General features: G+C 38.2%; 1 protein-coding gene across 1 annotated transcript in view; it reads right to left on the bottom strand.

The window, feature by feature from the left end:
- MAMDC2 (MAM domain containing 2) overlaps nt 1–18,690 on the bottom strand; it is a 178,493-nt gene that overhangs the window by 30,775 nt on the left and 129,028 nt on the right. The window contains exons 10-11 of the mRNA XM_022573534.2: nt 5,938–6,031; nt 4,099–4,251 (exon numbers count right to left, since the gene is read on the bottom strand). Coding sequence (XP_022429242.2) covers nt 4,099–4,251; nt 5,938–6,031 — 247 coding nt within the window. The remainder of the gene's footprint in view (nt 1–4,098; nt 4,252–5,937; nt 6,032–18,690) is intronic.

Below are 18,690 nucleotides of genomic sequence, written 5' to 3'. Positions count from 1 at the left end.
AATAGGGTTGAGATTACGCTGCTAAGTGAAGAATTGTGCTTTTCACGTATAAGCTGTCACAACTGTCCCAGGTCATGTGTGGTCTCTTACTATCATGTAGGCTGGGAAACTCTGGTGGTAAGGCAGTGTGGAAAGAATGTGGACATTAGAGCCCAACATTCCTGAGATTCAGTCCCTACTCTACCACTTATTGCTGTGTGGCCCTGGAAAGGCACCTCTCCAACCTTCAGTTTTCTCATATGAAAAATGGGTACTTTCACATACTTTACAAGTTGTGGTAAGGATGTGTTATCAACTGAATGTTTATTTATTGAAATTTATATGTTGAGATCCTAATCCCCAATATAATGGTAACTGGAGGTAAGATCTTTGGGAGGTGATTAAGTCATGAGGGCCAAGCTCTCAGAGAAGGGATTAGTGCCCTTATAAGAGTCCTCAGAGAGCTCCCTTGCCTCTTCTGCCATGTGAGGACACAGCAAGAAGACTGCTGTCCATGAACCAGGAGGCGGGCCCTCACCAGGCTCCGAATCTGCCAGCACCTTGATCTTGAACCTCTCAGCCTTCAGAACTGTGAGAAATAAATGTTGTTATTTAAGCCTCTCAGTCTATGGTATTTTTGTTATAGCATCTCAAACTGACTAAGACAGGATATAAAGGTCCCAGCACAGTGCCTGCATGTGGTAAACGCTCCATAAATGATCACTAGATATTATTATTTCCCCAGTAGAATAACTGTTAAAGTAACTTAAAGAACAAAACCAAGACATAAAACTCCAGTGCTATATCTGTAGGTACCCTGGGCACCACATAGCAAAATTTGCTACCCCTCTGCATTGTTGTACATAGGAATAAAAAGATACAATCTGTAAAAAATTTTATATGGTTAGAAAATTGAAAGGTGTCTTGAGAACCTTTAGGAAGTTTGCATTGAAACAGGTGAAATGAAGGATGGAGAAGAAGGCAAATCTTAGAAGCAATTTACTGGGAAAAAAAATTATACAAAAACAGAATTCTCTGTGTTGTACACTGTGTCAATTATTTTCTTGGAATAAGTATTGAACACACTAAGAAGTTTTTGCATTGCAATTTTTGTTATGAAGTTTCACCCCAGCCAGGTGAAACATTCTTCAAAGTTTTCAAAGAGACAATGCAAACACAATCATATCATTTTCTTTAAACAAAGCCACACGAAGTTAACTAACATGTGCCCTTAAACCAGGAACAACGTAAATAAAGGAGCAAAATGATGAGTAATGGAATTTCTACTGCATGCGCTTTTGTAAGACTTTCATAGATTTTGTGTATGGGGAGGAGGTAGAATGTCATCTACAAGTTAAACAAGTTTAAACTCAACCATCCTCTGAAGTAAGCAAACAGATAAGTAGCTATAATTATTCTCATTTTCTAGATGACATCACTGAGACTTAGAGATTTTAAGTAACTTTCTCAAGGTCTCATACCTAGTGAGTGGGGAGCCTTGATACCATAGTTCATGGCTCTGTTATAACCAGGCCTGGTGACCCTCCTTGCCCTTTTCAGAGACTCCCTCTCTCCACTGCTCACTATTTTTGTTTTGTCCTCTCTTCTGTGTCTAAGACATGGCATGGCCTGTTACCCAGAGGATTCCCTTGTGGTCGTCCACCACAGCATGGCCCTCTTCTCAGATCTGTTGTTGTTAGCCTTCTTGGTGTTCCTGAGAAATGGAAGAAAAGCTATCAACTCCCTCCCCGAGGAAATCATACATACAGACAACGTCGTGAATACAATGGACTCGAAATAAAGCTGATTTATTCTTGGTCTTTCTCTACTCCTCTTGTAATTTAGTTTCTCCCCATTATAACATTTTCTAGGGGTCTTGCTAACTAAATGGTTAGTTATTCTTATATACATCAATGAAGGCTTGTAGGTTCATTTATTCACTCCATGGACATTTTTGAGCCTCTGTAGTGTATAAGGTACAATAGTAAGCCCTGTGGGGATTCAAACAGGAATTTGATAGTACTCTGCCCTCAATACACTGCCAATCAGAGCTAATGAGACTCATTTTTTGTTTGTTGGTTTGAGTTATCTCTTTTCACTAGATTCAGTGTTGAAAGGCCATGAGGCTACAGCTGCGGTAGCTTCTTGCTACCATGAGAGGACAGCCTGTCTGAGATTGGAGCCAACTCTGAAAAATCAGAGCAGAGAGATGGAGAGAGAGACTGATCCCAGTGACATAGTTTTATCCCCTACATCAAGCTATGCCTGAAGTCGGCCCTGAAATGGCCTTTCTTTCTGTTACAAAGGGTAACAAACTGTTCCCAACCAAAATAGTCCTAACATATACAAGTCCTTTTTGTCATCTTTTTTAACTTCCTTGTCTTTCCAGATATAGTCTCACACACTCTTAGAGCTCTCTTAGAATCTTCTACTCAGTGCTGGAACCTGGTCGAACCAAGGCTGAATCTCTTCAACAGCATCCCTAACTGATGCAACACTGTCCCAGACTCTCTGAAGCAACAGGAGGGAAAGAGAGGTCAGTGGGAGGACCAAGCTGCACATCTTCTTCTTAGTCAGGCAAAGGTGCATTTAGGATCCGAGGCCAAATCGATACTCACTGGGAAGGTGGCTGGAACCAAAGGCTCTCAGAAGGACCCAAGTCAAAACTGTCAGGAGGAACGTACGCAGAAAATCTGTGTGAGTTGTACCTCTGTAGTGCAAGCGCTAGGGGAAGAGGGGGTAGCCATAGGAGATCAGCCAGAGAGTACAGTGCCGAAAATGGTAAGATGCAAAAGGGGCAGCATTTAGATACCGTCTCCAAAGAGCCAGTATTTAGATATCTGTCATAACAGAAGGTATTTCAATATCCAAGAAAGAATTTGAAATAGCACCAAACATTTTAAAAGTTATTTTCTTTTAATCCCTCCTCCACTCACCCTGGCTAAATGATCATGAAGATGAGGGGCAGAGGAGGAAGTTAAACACAGTTAAAGCACAGAGAGTCTTCCCTTTTATCATCTCCAAACTATGAATCAGGCCCATGCTGAGGGAGAAAGATGATTTGCTTGAATGAGAAACTGAAGTTTTAATTTGAATTGGACTTTTTAGCATACCTGAATGTGTGGCGGCTCCTATACCTCAATCAGACTGAGAAGCTATGGGATCTGCCAAGGGGTAGGGAAGGGAGAATTCTCTAGGGTATGTTTGAAGAGAGTGTTGGAAAGAAAAAACAAAGCTGTTCCTGATTGCACCCTACCAAATTAAGCCAATTCAACAGATAGGTTATGCTATGGGTTGCTCTGTGGTGTTATTCCCTAGACTTATCTTGAGGTAGACCATAAGAAACAGCACTATGCAACTCTCTGTAAGGACGCTTCAGGAAATATCTCTATAATCTTAGTATCAGGGATATTTCTTTTTTTCTGGGCCAAATGATGTGCTGTTATCCAACTGGTATACCAATTAAAATTGAGAGGATCAGTGAGAAAGGTCAATTCTTTAGGGAGTATTTATATCACTGACATTGTTTACAATTGCTGACACATGGTGATAATAAGAAGTAGATCAACTTTTAGCCTAGTTTATTGTAGTTCATACATTTTCTACAGAAAATGCACCTCCTTATTGCCTCCACCCATTGATGGACTGCTTCATCTGTTTCTATCCTAAGAACACTGTAAGTGATGTTTTACAGATGAGTTTTCCATCTTTTTCAGTTTCTAGAAAGTGAGGACTCAAACTGATATATCTCCTCCCCTGTCTGCCAGCATATTTCTATACTAGGTCTGAGTCCTGGGCTTAAGTTTACATCATCATATACTTTTTTTTCATTTTTGTCCATCTCTCTTTTATTTTTAAACCTACCTCTAATTAAATTATCTTTGTGTGCATATCTTTGTAAGCTCTTTAAATCCTTTTTCCAGCAAGATATATAAGCAATGTAATAAACAGAAAGAATGATTTTAAATGCACATACTGAATTACCTACCCCACATGTGTAGCATCCCACGTGCAGTTCATTCTAGACACATCATTTTTCCCATTTCAAAATGCAGTAAATGACCCCTAGAATGCTATTTCTGGTTTCCTTAGGAAACAGCACCATGTGGCATAACTCACCTACCCCAGTAGTGTGATCTCCCTTTGGTCCTGTGTAGGAGGTAGGAGTTTCTCCCCTCCTCCTGTGCCAGCTGCTCCGGTTCCTTCTCTCCTGAGTAAATGCACACTCATCTTGTTCGAAAGTACACTCTCCAGGTGGAGTTGGAAGCTTCTCTGCAAGGAAACAGCAGGTGTTACAATTGCTGAGGCTCTTTCAATGAATATGTATTCCAAGGCTCACTGGAAGCACGTGCTGCACGTATGGGTGTCGTCTGGCCACATGCCCCACATGAAGAGGCAGCCCCCTCACCAGAAGCCCACCTAAGCCACGCTGGTGCTTCTAGCTAGAGGCTGGACTCCACCCTAGGTTCTGCCAGAGAGGCAGAGAACAATCAGAAATCTAGATCCAAAAGTATGGGAATACTTTGAGAAAGAAACTTTCTCTGACTTGTGAATTTATTTGTGTGAATGAGCTTATAAGGCTCTGAAAATTGGAGGTATGTTGCCTCTATGGAAACATAAAAATAATAAAACGGCATGCAGGAGCTTTCTTCAGAAATCCAGAATGAGTGAAGGGAATCCTCAGAGCAACTCTATAGCTGCTTTGGAGGAGGGGGAGAATGTGAAAGAATTAAATGTGATTTTGGAGACATAGCTTAATATGTGTGGAGCAGGTTACTGAATTTTTCTGTGCCTCAGCATTCTTATTTGTAATGTGGGAATATTAGTGGTATCCACCTCAGGGGGTTGTGAGGATTAAATAAGATGATGTATGTAAAATATTTAGAACATGAAGTTCTCAATAAATATTAGCTAAATATATATTAGAACTTGGTGTTTTGCTACCTGGAGGCTTATTTTCCATTTCCAAAAACAAACAAATGTTTATGTCTTTGGGTGTTATCTTCAATAACTGTAATAATGATTATTATTAGAGTGGTGTCACCTCCCAACTTCCTGGGGACTTCTTTGGTTGTACCTCCCTACCTCTAGATTCTCTAATAAATAGCTTATCTTTTCCATCTCTTGCATGATAATTATTTTACTTCATTTTATTTTATATACACTACAAGCTAATGAAGCCTCATTCCCTTTTCTACGTCTTGAGTGTAGAGATTTTTATCTTGTTTTATGCTGTTCTTGCAGTGCCACACAAATCGACTACAAACAAATTATCTTTTGATTAAATAAACATGGAGATTATTCTCTGGTGCCAAATTGATGCCACAATTTGCCTGTTTGTTAAAGAAATGGATACCCTGAGACTTAGGATGCAGTGGTAACTAGTAGATAGAAACCAATGATTTGGGTTGAGGTATGCACAATTTTCTCATTAGACATACGGTCCAACACACAGCCACAATATTTGTCACTATCATCAATACTTGCTCCATTGTTCCACTGTCATTTAATTCACTTGGAAAATATTTATTATCATTTAGATATGATATGTTTACCTAGTCTATGTATAATAACAATTTCATCAATATTTCTTGAAAATCTGCATGCGTATGAGGCAACAACAATAATAATAACAAAAGGAATTATAATAGAAGGTATTTGTTTTTAAAGCGCTGTTTTGTGCCAGGTCCTACACTAGGGAATTTAAGTGTACTATCCCCACTTTTCAGGTAGGTATTACCACCTCTCTTATAGATGAAGATACAGGGGTCAAGTCATATGTACAAAGACACACATTGCATTCAAGGCATCATTTCTAAATGAGAGAGGCACTTCTGACAAGAAAGGCAAAGGACAGACTAGCACAGATTAAATGTATGTGGTATGTTCTTAGAGAAACAGGACATGCCATGAATCGGCCAGGGAGACAAAAGAAAGCTGAAATGACCGCCGTCTTACCTGGAGACCAGCAGCTTCCCAATTCTATTGTAATGTCATCCAGGGCTACAAGTCCACAGTCCCAGAAACTTTTGCACAGGCTCATGAAAACCACCTGCAATTCAGAAAAGTAAAACTGTGAGTTCTGTTAACCGAAAATTGGAAACACTTACGACCTGGGATGTACTTGACACAACAGATGTGCAGAAGCAAACTACAGGCACCTCTTCATTGTCTGTGAACCACAGATCACAGTGGCATGAGTAATGGTTAACCATTTATATATGACCCTGGGACTACTTCTCTTATTTTTTTCAGTAGAATCAAGCTCACAATGATATGTTGTGTACACAAATGCTGAACTTAGTTTGCATTCTTTAAAACACTGGGAGAGGAAAGCAAGACGTTAACTAGGTGGCAGAGGAAAACCAGTCAACTTTTAGATATTTTCCCCAGATAATCCACAAAGTGCGTACAGGGTGGATGGCAGTCCAAGCTTTTTTACAAACATTTCCAGTGTAAACACACTATTGATTCTTTGGAAGTGACTTTCTGGCAATGTGCTTCATTCATAGAGTGAACAAAGTCCCAGTGATTTGCTATCTGGAGACCCAAGTTCCATTTCCAAAGTAAAGATCTATGTCCCTGAGTGTTATCACTAATAAAAGCCCTAAATGCAGTTATTTTATCAGGCCAAACATTTTTACTTTTGTATGTGAAGGAAAAATAAATCTCTACTATAAATTATTAAATTCATTGTGCCAAAGACAGAGAGAAAAGTCTTGGATTTCTTTCCATTAAGCCAATTTAAAAGTCTCCTTTTCATGTATAGGATGAGCAAAGAGCACTTTTCAAAACATTTATACTAGATTTTCACAGTACTTTGCAGTTTACAAAGCTGCTTCACAGGTATAACCTAATGTTTAATGAGCACAAGGTCATTCAGTCCATGGTCAATCCCTCAAATACAAATCTTAATTCAAAAAAGACAAAGAGATATTACAGAAAGTACAACCCAAATTATGAATAATGAGAACATTTGATTCTTTTTAGGTTCTAATATACAGTATGCTATGTCTTCGATTTATCTGTGTTATCAATAGGATCTAACTGCTCTTTGATGATCAGAGCCACCAGAATATAGAATTTATTTAAAAAGAAATTGAAAAATCTCATGACAGTTTATCACTATGCAAAATATAAAATGTCTTAGGCCAATATCTTCAGAATAACTCCTAATCGTAAGATGTGTGAAAGTTTACTTGGACTGTATTCATATTACTTTAAATTATAAAAAGGATAGTTTGGAGATGTGATAATATATAACTATATGTATTTACAAGGAACAAAATAAAAGGGGCATTTTGGGATTTTTAATTTAACTTCCATTAATTTTCTTATCTTTATAAATTCTAGAGATGATCTATGTAAAATATTTTACTTGTAGGATTTATGCGTGGGAATTTGTTCCCCATTTGCAAAGCAGAGGTCTATGGCATCAGCCCTGAGTACAGTTACATTTTATCAGCAATTCTTCCTGTTCTATGGGAAGGAATAGTAATCTGTCTCGTAATTTACTGAATTAATAGTGCTGCAGCTAGAAAAGACTTGGCTTTCTTTTCCTTTCGCTTCTTTAAAGTCTGTTTTTGACATGAATACTGAAAAAGTACTTTTTCAAAATGATTCTGTGGTAGTGAAATGATTCACCATGTAAATTATTACCTAAATAAGACTCAAACATTTGGCAGGTAAACATATCTTAAAGAGGAGAAATGTAAACATGCTTTCACATGTTTACTACAGCATTATTTTATAATGACCATAAAACCAAGCAAGCAAGGAAGCAAACAAATGAAGAACCCAAGATTGCAAAAACAGAGGAAATACACAAATCATGGTGCTACAATCTAAGAAATAGGCAATCATTAACTCTGATAGCTTGTGAATATTATTTAGTAGTAGAGGAATATATTCCTCTCATAATGTTAAGTGAAAAAAAGCTGGTTATAATAGATAAAATTAAAATAAAGCAAAATAAAATAAATTATATCGAACTCATCTAAAAATACATAGAAAAAAACCTTGAAAATTTACCAAATGTATAACAATTTTGTTAGGTTCATGAAATTATGGGTATTGAATAGAATTTCCTTTCATTTTCTAAACATTCTTTAATTTTGCTATATTTATAATTGAGAGAAAAGAAGAAGGAATCAAAATATCTATAATGAAGATGTGGAATAATGAGTTACTGTTTTTCAGATTGGCACTGTTTATTATAGTAGCCACGAGGACATGTGGCTATTTAAATGAAAATTAAATAAAATTTAAAATTCATTTCCTTAGGTGCACTAATCACATTTCAAGTGCGTAACAGCCACATAGAGCCAGTGATCAAGTGAGCTGGTTCTGGCAGATATGTAACATTTCCTCATTGCAGAAAGTTCCACTGGATAGAGCTTCCTGGCTCCTTTTGGACATTCCAAACAAATCTGTGAACTGCCACAGTGGGTTAAGTGAAATGCTAAAGATGTTCTGGACAACAGCAGGCCACTAGGTTATTCCTATCTTAGAACTCTTTCTACACTTAGAATACTGGCCAGACCACATGTTGTTCTGATAAAAGAGCCACAAAGTCAGTCAGCTATGTACTAGATTCAAACTATGGCCTCAAACCTCAGATCTGTTTGGCAGCTGTCTATCAGCATTCCAACACACAAAAGAAACGTGACAAGATCAGCTTGTTTGGTCTAACACATTGGATTTCCACCCTGCTATAAATAATGCTGATAATGTCATCTCCTATTCCTGTGCTGCCATCTTGCATTTTGAGGGCCTCTTGAGGTGGAGAGGTTATTTTAGGGTAGTTGGTGACTGGGTAAGCTGAGGATTGGGCCTGGCTGACACAGGCGAAGAGAAAGCCAAACATTTTGGTCTGTTCTTAAGAACTCTGTCCCTGGGTCCCATTAAGAATGTGACAAGAACGAAACTGCCCATAGTCTAAATTCTTAAGGGGATTAACCTCTTGTTTATTTATAGATCTTTTTTAAAAAAACAGTGTTTATTTCATTTTTGGCAGTATTTCAAAGTAAACAGAATATCTCTAAAGACTGGGAAAAAAATCTTAGGCAACTTGAATAGATACTAATATCTATTTAAGAGGGGAGAAGAGGGACAAAGTAAATTGCTGTCCCTTAGTGTTCTTGATTTTATGCAAATCTCTTAAAAGTTAGGGCAAATTAGATTTGTGTCAATGAATTTGTTTCAGTGCACTAAAGGTTCCAGTCCTTAGGGACTAGTGATACTTAAAATTTTTTTTGATAGAGAATATTAATTGTTGAGAAAACTTAGCTAGACTAACTTTGGAAATACAAATAGGCAGTGAATGGAGAGAGTGATAAATACATATTTGCAAACAAATAATTTTAAATATTGTCAAGTAAGGATCAAAAACATGATTTAACTTACTTCTTATCATATTAAAATTAGACATTGCACATGCTCATTTATCTACAGCAGGGTGTTCTGATCTCAGCCCTATTGACATTTGGGGCCAGATAATTCTTTGTTGTAGGGGACTGCCCTGTGCATTGCAGGATGTTAAGCATTCCTGGTCTCTACTCACTAGATACCAATATCACCCCCAAGTTATAACAAACCAAAATGTCTCCAGACACTGCCAAATGTCCCTTTGGGGAGGGGGGCCAGGGCAAAATCTTTTCTGGCTGAGAACCACCAGTCAAAGGTGGTAGAAAACTGCTATGTGGATTATCAAACCCCACTTGCTAAATTTCTATTATGTGTAGTCCCTATGTGAGGAACTTTCAGATCTGTTACCTCCTTTTTGGATTCTCTGTCAATTTCAACCTGTTAATTCTTCCTAGTCAGAGCAGGACAGTTGTTTACATGTTAAAAGCAGGCTAGATTGAATTAGTTTTCTTCTCCTCTGCACATCACCAGGTGGTAGTTCTAAGGAGCAATGAAATACCCTCAAGCCCTGGAAGGAAAAGGCAAAGGAGCAAAAAAGCAAGGGAGATGGACTGACACTCCAGCTGAATAATCATCCTGGAGATGATCAGGGCTTCCCTCTTCCAATTTCCTGCTTCAGAAAACTGCAAATTGTCAAAGGGCAATGGAGTATCTTCTTTGTTTTCACTTGCCTCCCTTTCAAAAAAGAATGATCTACTCCCTCAAAATAACATAATGACAGGGAGCAAATCCTAAGGGTAACTGAGAAAACTTTGCTCATAGTATACAAATTTTAATTCTCTCCTAAAGTTTTTTCCTCCCAGGGGGTGGGGACAGTGGGGTGGAGAGAGAGTCTGCACAGAAACGCAGCCACAAGGCTGGGTTACTCAGAGGGGCTAGACTGCCCCTAAACCTGTAAAAGTCCAGAAAAGTTCTTGATTAAAGCATGCAGGAAAGAAAAAACATTAGGGTTACTAATTATAACTTTATGAAGTGTCATAGTTTAAGTGGTCCCCAACACAATGAATAGGACTTTGCTGAGGGAGGGAAGTAATGAAAGCTTTTGCAGGGAACCACAAACCTTTGTTGTGTAGTTAAAAAAACATCGTTGGTATTAAAGAGCTCAACACTGGCTGAACTGACTGGTTTTTCACTGACCTTTAAAGTAGTTTCATGGCCTTCCAGAGAGACATCGCTGGCCAGGTTGTTGGGTTAATCCACCACCTACTTTACCAATTGAAGAGCCCCAGTTGGGCCTATAATTAGTATGTGAATGATAGTTTCCAGAAATGGCCTCCTATCTTCACATAGAAACATTTCAGTCCTATGCCACCAACACCATAAATTACCCATGTTCGAAAACAAACCTAGTTACGTTCTTGTTATAAGCAGTGGACCTCAACAATTTACCAGAGGGTTTGATTCTGGGTTAAATTTAACTTCTATTCTGACGAGGTTTGAAATCTTCTGGAATCATTTGCACAGATAAATTTGGATATGGCGACTGCAGAGCTGGTGGAATAATTACTCACAAAATTACTATAATCCAGTCAGTGGAATTCCAGAGCCCTTCATTAAGATGCTTTTGACACAATTGCAGGATATACTATACTGTGTAATGCAACTGCATTCATTTAACTGTTTGACAATAAGTTGTTAAGAGAATTAAAAAAAAAAAACATAAAGCAAAACAAAAATTCTGACATTAGACACTTGGCTAAAAGGGTGGAATTTTCACAAATCCCTAAAGACAGGCTGAGTGGAGCTTTATCTAGAAAAATGAGTATAAGACTTTAGTATTTTTAGAATTCCAGCCATGTTTGGGGAAATAGTTGCTAAACCGTAACAGCATGCCTCCTGCAGATACTATATTTGGTCTTCAGATCCCACAAAAGGCAGAATGACCATGTGTTTTTAAATAAGTCTTTAGCTGACCAACACTTTTTCTTAAAAGATCCATCTGTTTTGTTTCTTCTTTTCTTAAAGACCCATCTGATTTAATTCAGCTCTTGGCTTTCACAAGCAACAAAGACTGAACAGCTTCCAGCTTTACCCAGCATGAGTCCGTCTGCTTGTAAGAGCCTTCCATTTTAGGGTAGAGGGCACCCTGTGGTAGATTTGCAGATCAGCAGCAAAGTTTTTCATTCTTATTTGTGTGGTAAATACCCAGATCTCTCAACTCACTGATTTCAGAAATCTGCATTATTTTCAAATCATTTGGTCACTGAAAAGGAAAAGGAGTTTCCAGAAGAGACCTCAGAATCAGATATTTTTTAGAATGAGGAAAAGGCCCAGGGACCCTATGATATGAGCTCAAGGTCATATAACAGCTAGCTGTAGACCCGGTCATGAAACATGACACTCCGAATATCTGATAGAACATATTTCATTATACCAATCTGCTCATTTTCTCCTTTTTGCTTTAGGTATTTTAGAATATGATTCTGAAAGGCTTGAAACTCCCCAATTAATAGCAGAGGACAAGTATGTCTTTGACCTGTATTTATATTATAACTAGCTTCCTGTCATTTTGCCTTATGTATGTTTATAAAGAGTTCTCCATCACCTGGCACCAGAACCTGAATCTTACATAGATCGTGACTGAATTTCAGGGCTGGTGAGTGTTGAAACCTCTCCTCGCAGGCACTAACCCCGCCTCTCCACAGCAGGTGTTCCCTAACTTCACTGATGTCCTTCTCTCTCTTAGCCGATGACCTTATGTCTGCTCCACACAGAAAATTTAGCCCATAGGAAAGAATCCCCTCAACTCCCCACATCCACACCTTCAATCTTATCTTCATTTGCACCCATTTTCACTTCCTTTCCTTTGTTTTGGGAGTGAGGTCTGTCTGACTCCAAAATTCATGCTCTCTTTTTTGTGGGACATAGATCCTACACAATCCTGTACAATTAGTATTGAGGGTCTAAATGGAAAATAAACATGAAAAGCCTCTGAGAAAATGAACATTAGAACTAAAGGTGAGATGGTATCATTTTTAGTGTTTTAGGATCTAATTTCACACCCTAATAACGAGAACATTATTATATAAAATTTTCCTATAAGCCTTTCATTGTCACTAAAGGAAATAGGTGTGAATGCCTTCCTGGACATACAATGTGGTTCATCTCCGGCCCACCTCCCTTCGGGAGGACCCCTGGTCAAACACTTCCCTGAGCAATGTAATGTAATCATCAATTTAATTGTCATGCCCAAGGATGAACATCATAATACGGTCCTATTGTGACACGTGGATGGAGATATAAAACGTCAGTCCTACCAGGAGACTTGGAGAACACAATCAATTGCAAAAAAGGCGGAATCTACGTCTTTGTCTTGACTCTCAAGGGCTCACCCCTGCTCTGGATGAATTTCTCTGGGTCAGGAGAAGACAGTGACCTTAGCTAATAGCCAAACAGGAATAATGACTTCACTCTGCTCAGGTATGAGACATAGAGACAGTGTGGGTCTTATTTTCATTAACTCCCAGGGCAAAGTGGAGATCCTGACTTGAGGCAGAGCTGTGGCTAAAAACTTGTATAATGCTGAGCCCTTTTTAGCTGTGTTACAACTTATTTAACCAACCCCTACTGATGGATAATTGGGCAGTTTCCAATTTTGCAATATTACAAATACTGCTGTGATGAATATCAGTAGATAAACCTTTGTGCATAACCATGATTATTTCCTGATGATAAATTCCTAGAATTAGAATTATTATGTCAAAGGATATGCATGTTTGGGATCTTTCTTTTTGATACAGGTAATTGAATTGTCATCTAGTAATATTATATCAATTTACCTTCACGCTAGAGCTTATGAGAATCCTATTTCCTTGAATACTCACCTCTCCAGGGCAATGATTTATATATAATATACTTAAATATGTAATTATATATATAAATATTTAATAAATGAAATTTAAGTATATATATAACTCCTATATTATATATACATCTATATATTTTTGGCCTAAAGTGAAAGATTTTTTAATTGATAAACTGAACAATACAGGCAGTATGAATGCAGCTATTAATACAAATATCATACTCCAGAGTATTGTTTTCAAAATATCTTTATCCATTTGATAGACAAATGTGCTATTTTATTACTTTTTAAATTTCTTTGATTATAAATGAAGTTGGACATGTTTGTGCATTTATTTTCCAGTAATATTTCTTTTTTTCTGATTTGCCTGTATATATTCATTGCCCACCTTCCTACTTCTTAGTTCATGTTTTGCTTATTGATATATTAAATTTAAAGCTTAAATGTATTAGGAGTTTGTCATATACGTTGCAAACTGTTTTTTCTGGCTTGACATTTGCCTTTCAGATATGTTTATTAGGCAATCTTTATTTGGAGAAAGACACTAAGGGAGAACTAAATGTCTTGGTTCAGAGACTGAGATGAAATAGGCAGGCCACAAATAGTAATGCGTCTTTGAGCATTGCCTACGTTCACATGTAAGCCAATGTTGAAGAGAAAATAGGAGCTCATGACCCTTCAGGCTGTGGTGGGAGATGCATAGGGAGGTAGCTTGTTGACCACCTGGAGAGAGACTTCTACTAGATGTAGGTACTGCAAAGACAGAGCACAGAATACCCACAGAAAGCCACACAAGGGAGGGAGAAAAAGGTGGGGATATCTATGCAAAAGGAAATAAGGTATTCTTCCGTGGGAGAAAGTAGCGAGTCTTTACTAATGTGTGAATTGTCGATTTCCAAGTAAGTGAATTGAGCTTATACCTAGAGTGTCCAGCAAATACTTACCTGGTCTATGAGCTCAGGAAACCAGAGGATCCCCAGAGAATCTCAAAGTGCAAATTAGTCAGTGTTGCCTCATCCAAAAAACCCGGGAAAAGACTCCCTATAAAGGCAGCCATCGTGAGACTGTCAAATACAAGATTAGGAATCTGGAAGTGTGGAGGGAGGTAGTGTTTTTAGGTTTATAAACAATCTTTGGAATACATTTTTGCTTAATTAAGCTTACTAATAAGACTATGAGGAAAGAATGTCCCAGATATCTCCATGGTGCTGAGAGGACAAACGTGGTAATCCAGCCATATTCTATGAAATTAATTCCTTGGGAAAGTCATGAAAGAATGCACTGACATAAACACCACACTCACGTAAGCTGTGTGTTAGCGACTACCAGTTGTGCTAATCAGTCTTTCCAGTCATTTCCCTATAAATTGACATGAAACACAGAAACCCAACAACAAATATCTGAAAGGAAATGAAAGAGAAGGAAAATCAGAGTATCTCAACTCTGCCTTATGCATATTTAAAGTAATTTATAATTCCTGGACTGACAGCTGACACTGAGTTTTGCTTGGAAAAACTCAACAGTAGGCTCCTTTTCCATACTTAGCTCCTCTATCCAATTTCACATTAAAACATATTCCACTTGACAGTATAATTTTCCTGGCTCTGTGTATGGAACCACCCTAATCTGTTCTATAATGTGTTGATTATTGTGTCAGAAATTAATGATCTTGCAATTTCTGCTTTGCACTCAGCTGCCCTGCTTTAATTATGCTGGAACATTAATATCCTGGAGCAGCCATTTCCCAATGTTCTCAGACATCATGAAATGTGATAGGAAATTCACCTTTTCTCATGTATCTTATCTACACATTGGTTTTCTGATTCCTTAGTCCCTTTATAGCAGAGTGTCTTGTTATTAAGTAGCCACCTATTTATAAAATCTCTCCAGAAACTTACTAGACCTGTTCTTCTATCCAAGCGAACTGCTAAGTGCTGTCTTTAAAAATTTTAGAACCCTAGATATTTTACATTTAGTTTCATTTTCATTATTAAAGGGCAAAGTGAAAAGCAGAAATCCAAATCACAGACAAATTTCGTTCACTTTTTGCTAAAATGAGAAGATTATTGTGAGAGGAAATAAAGAAATAGAGAAAGCTATCCACAAGGACTGTGCTGCACAATATTAAAAGACAGTTCCTGACATTAAGATGTCTAAAAATATAATAAGAATTAGAAGAGACTGAGTGGACATCTTAAAACATGTTTTTATTTCATGGAGAGGTGACATGACATTCTGATTTGTGTCATTTCATGCCAGAGTCAAGACTTAAAGCCAAGTCTTCCTAGCCCTGACCTAGGATCTTTTTTCATACAATCTCATCCCAACAAAACACAAATTAATGACTTATACAAAATTCAAAGAGGAAGGGGCTCTTGAGATGGACTTTGAGAGAAGGGTAGGACTTTCTCAGATATGATGATTCCTGCAGCAAGATCAATGGGAAATATTTGCTGTTGATAAACCCTTGAGGGAGCAGTGGAGGAGGAAGGCAAGGATTTGAAGAAGGAGAAACTGCACTGGTTCCTAGACAGTAATTGAAGACACGTGTTCCAGGGAGTTTGCAGACTAAAGGAATGGGATAGGGTGGCAAGTTAAATGGGTAAAAAGGTGAAAGGAAGGTTTGCTGTTCATTTGTATGACCAACATATGTTGGCAGCATGCAAAGGACTAATGGAAATTGAAAATTTATGAGCGAGGGAACAATTTATGAAATAAGGTCCCAGAGGAGGCAGGACGACGAAATCAAACGTATAGATGACCGGTTGGTTTTGACTGAGAAACCAACTGTCAGATTCAAAGAGAGGCAAGTGAGGATTCAGAGAGGAACAGAATTGAAGGGGCTTGTGTTCAGTGCCTTCATTCTTTTGGCAGTTGAACCCATGAGGTCACATCCTAAGAATGAGGCAGGTAGGATCGAGTTGGAAACTTGCGAGTGAAAATGGATCTGAATATCTGGGGTGGGGAACAAGCGTGGAAGTCAGTGAGAGATGATCTGAATAAAAGGCTTTCCCAGCAGCATGGATTCCAGCAGCCTGGAGGGGACAGTGGCGATTAATCTCATTTTCTCCAGCTGTGCTGAGAAGCTTAGGGAAAAGAAGATGAAAATACCTGCTGAGGGTTCCCAGGGGTTAAGAGGACCAAGGTAGGAGAAGCCAGAAGGACCTGTGGGTGGGGAGACTATGATGTGGAAGTGGGTGCTCCATGGACCACAGCACAGAATGGAGGCTGGAGAAGCTGTGTTGGGGGACAGGAAAGGGATCAGGAAAATCAAGAGAGCTGGGAAAACCTCATATCAGTCTTTGGGAATAGGGAAATGGTGCGATGTAAGTTGTTCCAAAGAAAAGAGTTACAGCTTCTGGTTTTAATAAATATCATCATAAAAAGCCCTAAACCAGACTTGGCATATACGTGTTTATGTGCATCCTTATATCCACTCCAGCAGGATGTTCCTGCTTTTAAGTGTTCACATTCAAATTCCTTGCAGGACCAATTGCACAGGTGCTACGTTATAAGAGATTATGGTTTATATGATTCAAAGGCAGAAACGGTTCACCTTCCTTCTTCCTTTGATGTATTTACATTGTTCTTCCTTGCCATCAACACATATTCATTGAGAGTTCGGTTCTCTTTCCAACTATTTATTGAGTACCCACTCTGTTCCAGAAATTGTGTTCACATAAGAAATAAAAAATAAATAAGATATGGATCTCTGTTCTCCAGAAGCTTACCATCTGATGTAAGCTAATGTAGGTAGGCAGGTAAGTAGACAATGTCCATACAATACATAATGCTATGATAGTAGTATGATGCGCAACACAAGGGTTCTATGTCAAGTACTCTGAGGGAACTGCCACCTTACACAAGGTTGAACAGGATTCCTTAATGTAGAACTTACCAGAGTTTCTAACATGTTACTGTGCAGGGTGAATCTTCATGTGTGTATGTGGAAGTAGAGATCTAGCATACAAAACTTCCCCAACTCATTTGACCACAGAACCCCTTTTCAATGGAATAACTCAAGGGATTTGTATTCCACGGGACATACTCTGAGAAGTGCTGACATAAGGTTCTTGCCTGGTCAGAAAAAATGCATTTATATTTTTTTCAGACTGGCCAGATGGGGGTTTTCTCCATCTCCATAAATGACTTCTGAAGTTTGTTCTTTAATCTTACAACAGAATAAAGATGCAGACTTAGAAGGGTTTACCATGCAGACTTTAATGACTGCTGAGCTGATCATTAAGCCAGATCCAGATGAAAGAGAACGCCTGGTCATGCTCTCATTTATGGGACATTTAACATTTTTTCCAAAAGAAATATTTGATGAACATGATATTGAGTTCCTCCCAGTGCCTCTAATTAACAGACCACTTAATGGTCTTTGTTACAGGGAAAACTTGCTTCAAGTCAAAAGATATTGCAGGACCTGATATAGGTGCTATAGTGACCAAGCGTAATGTCAGCCCAAGGATTTGAACATAAGAGATATGGGAACATATGTATATGTATAACTGATTCACTTTGTTATAAAGCAGAAACTAACACACCATTGTAAAGCAAGTATACTCCAATAAAGATGTTAAAAAAAAATTCAGGGACCAAAAGCATGTTTACACTAGGCTCAAACATTTTTTTCATACATTAAAAGAACATCAAGCCATCCAAAAAAAAAAAAAAAAAGAAGGCTAATGTTTGTGCTTCATCATTACAGACTTTCTGACAGCGACTCTTTAGTCTCTCCTGACATTTAGCTTTCAAGAAAAGCACTTTGGAGTGAATTGTTCCCTCTCTGCATTACCATCTCTAGTGTGTGAAAGTCTCAAGGTAACTCTTGATTACCTGCTCTCTATTTAGTAACATGCTGAGGAAAAACAGATCAAGAAAACCATTTCATGATTCATGCCCTTACAAAATGTTTCTAAAACGTTAACAAATATATTGTCAGCAGTTCATGATTGTGTAAGTGCAGTAGTCTAGTACTATTAAAATAAAGATTTAACTCGGACCTGATTTTAATTTAAAGAATACTTCACAGCAAAAGTTCAGGAACAGAATTACCCAGGTACTGAAGAGATGTCACCTATGAAACCTTATAAGGATCAGGACCTAGGAAAAAAATTCTTTAGTCTCTTTGTCACTCTCTCTTTTCTCTCTCTTGCTCTTGCTTTCTCTCTCCAGCTACATTAATGTCAGCTATGTGCCAGGTACTATGCTAAGGGTTTTACATGATGCACCGTAATCCTATGAGGCACGTACTACTAATACACTCATTTTGCATATGAAGAAAAGCAAGGCTCAGCAATATTCACATAACTAGCCCCAATTATAAAGGCGTAAGCGCCAGAGAGCCCACAGTCAAGTCTCTTAAGCATTATGCTGTACTTCCCTCTACCCCACAGATCTCCTTTGTCTGTGCTGAACCACCTCGAATTTTGACCCCTCCTAGGAGCCAAAGTGATTTCTAAAATAGAACAACA

Source organism: Delphinapterus leucas, chromosome 6, assembly GCF_059928025.1.
Source record: "Delphinapterus leucas isolate spDelLeu-1000000601 "Yukka" chromosome 6, BTC_Dleu_Yukka2, whole genome shotgun sequence".
Taxonomy (NCBI): Eukaryota; Metazoa; Chordata; class Mammalia; order Artiodactyla; family Monodontidae; genus Delphinapterus; species Delphinapterus leucas.
Note: the sequence above shows the minus strand (reverse complement) of the source record. Positions and strands in the feature narration are given on the sequence as shown.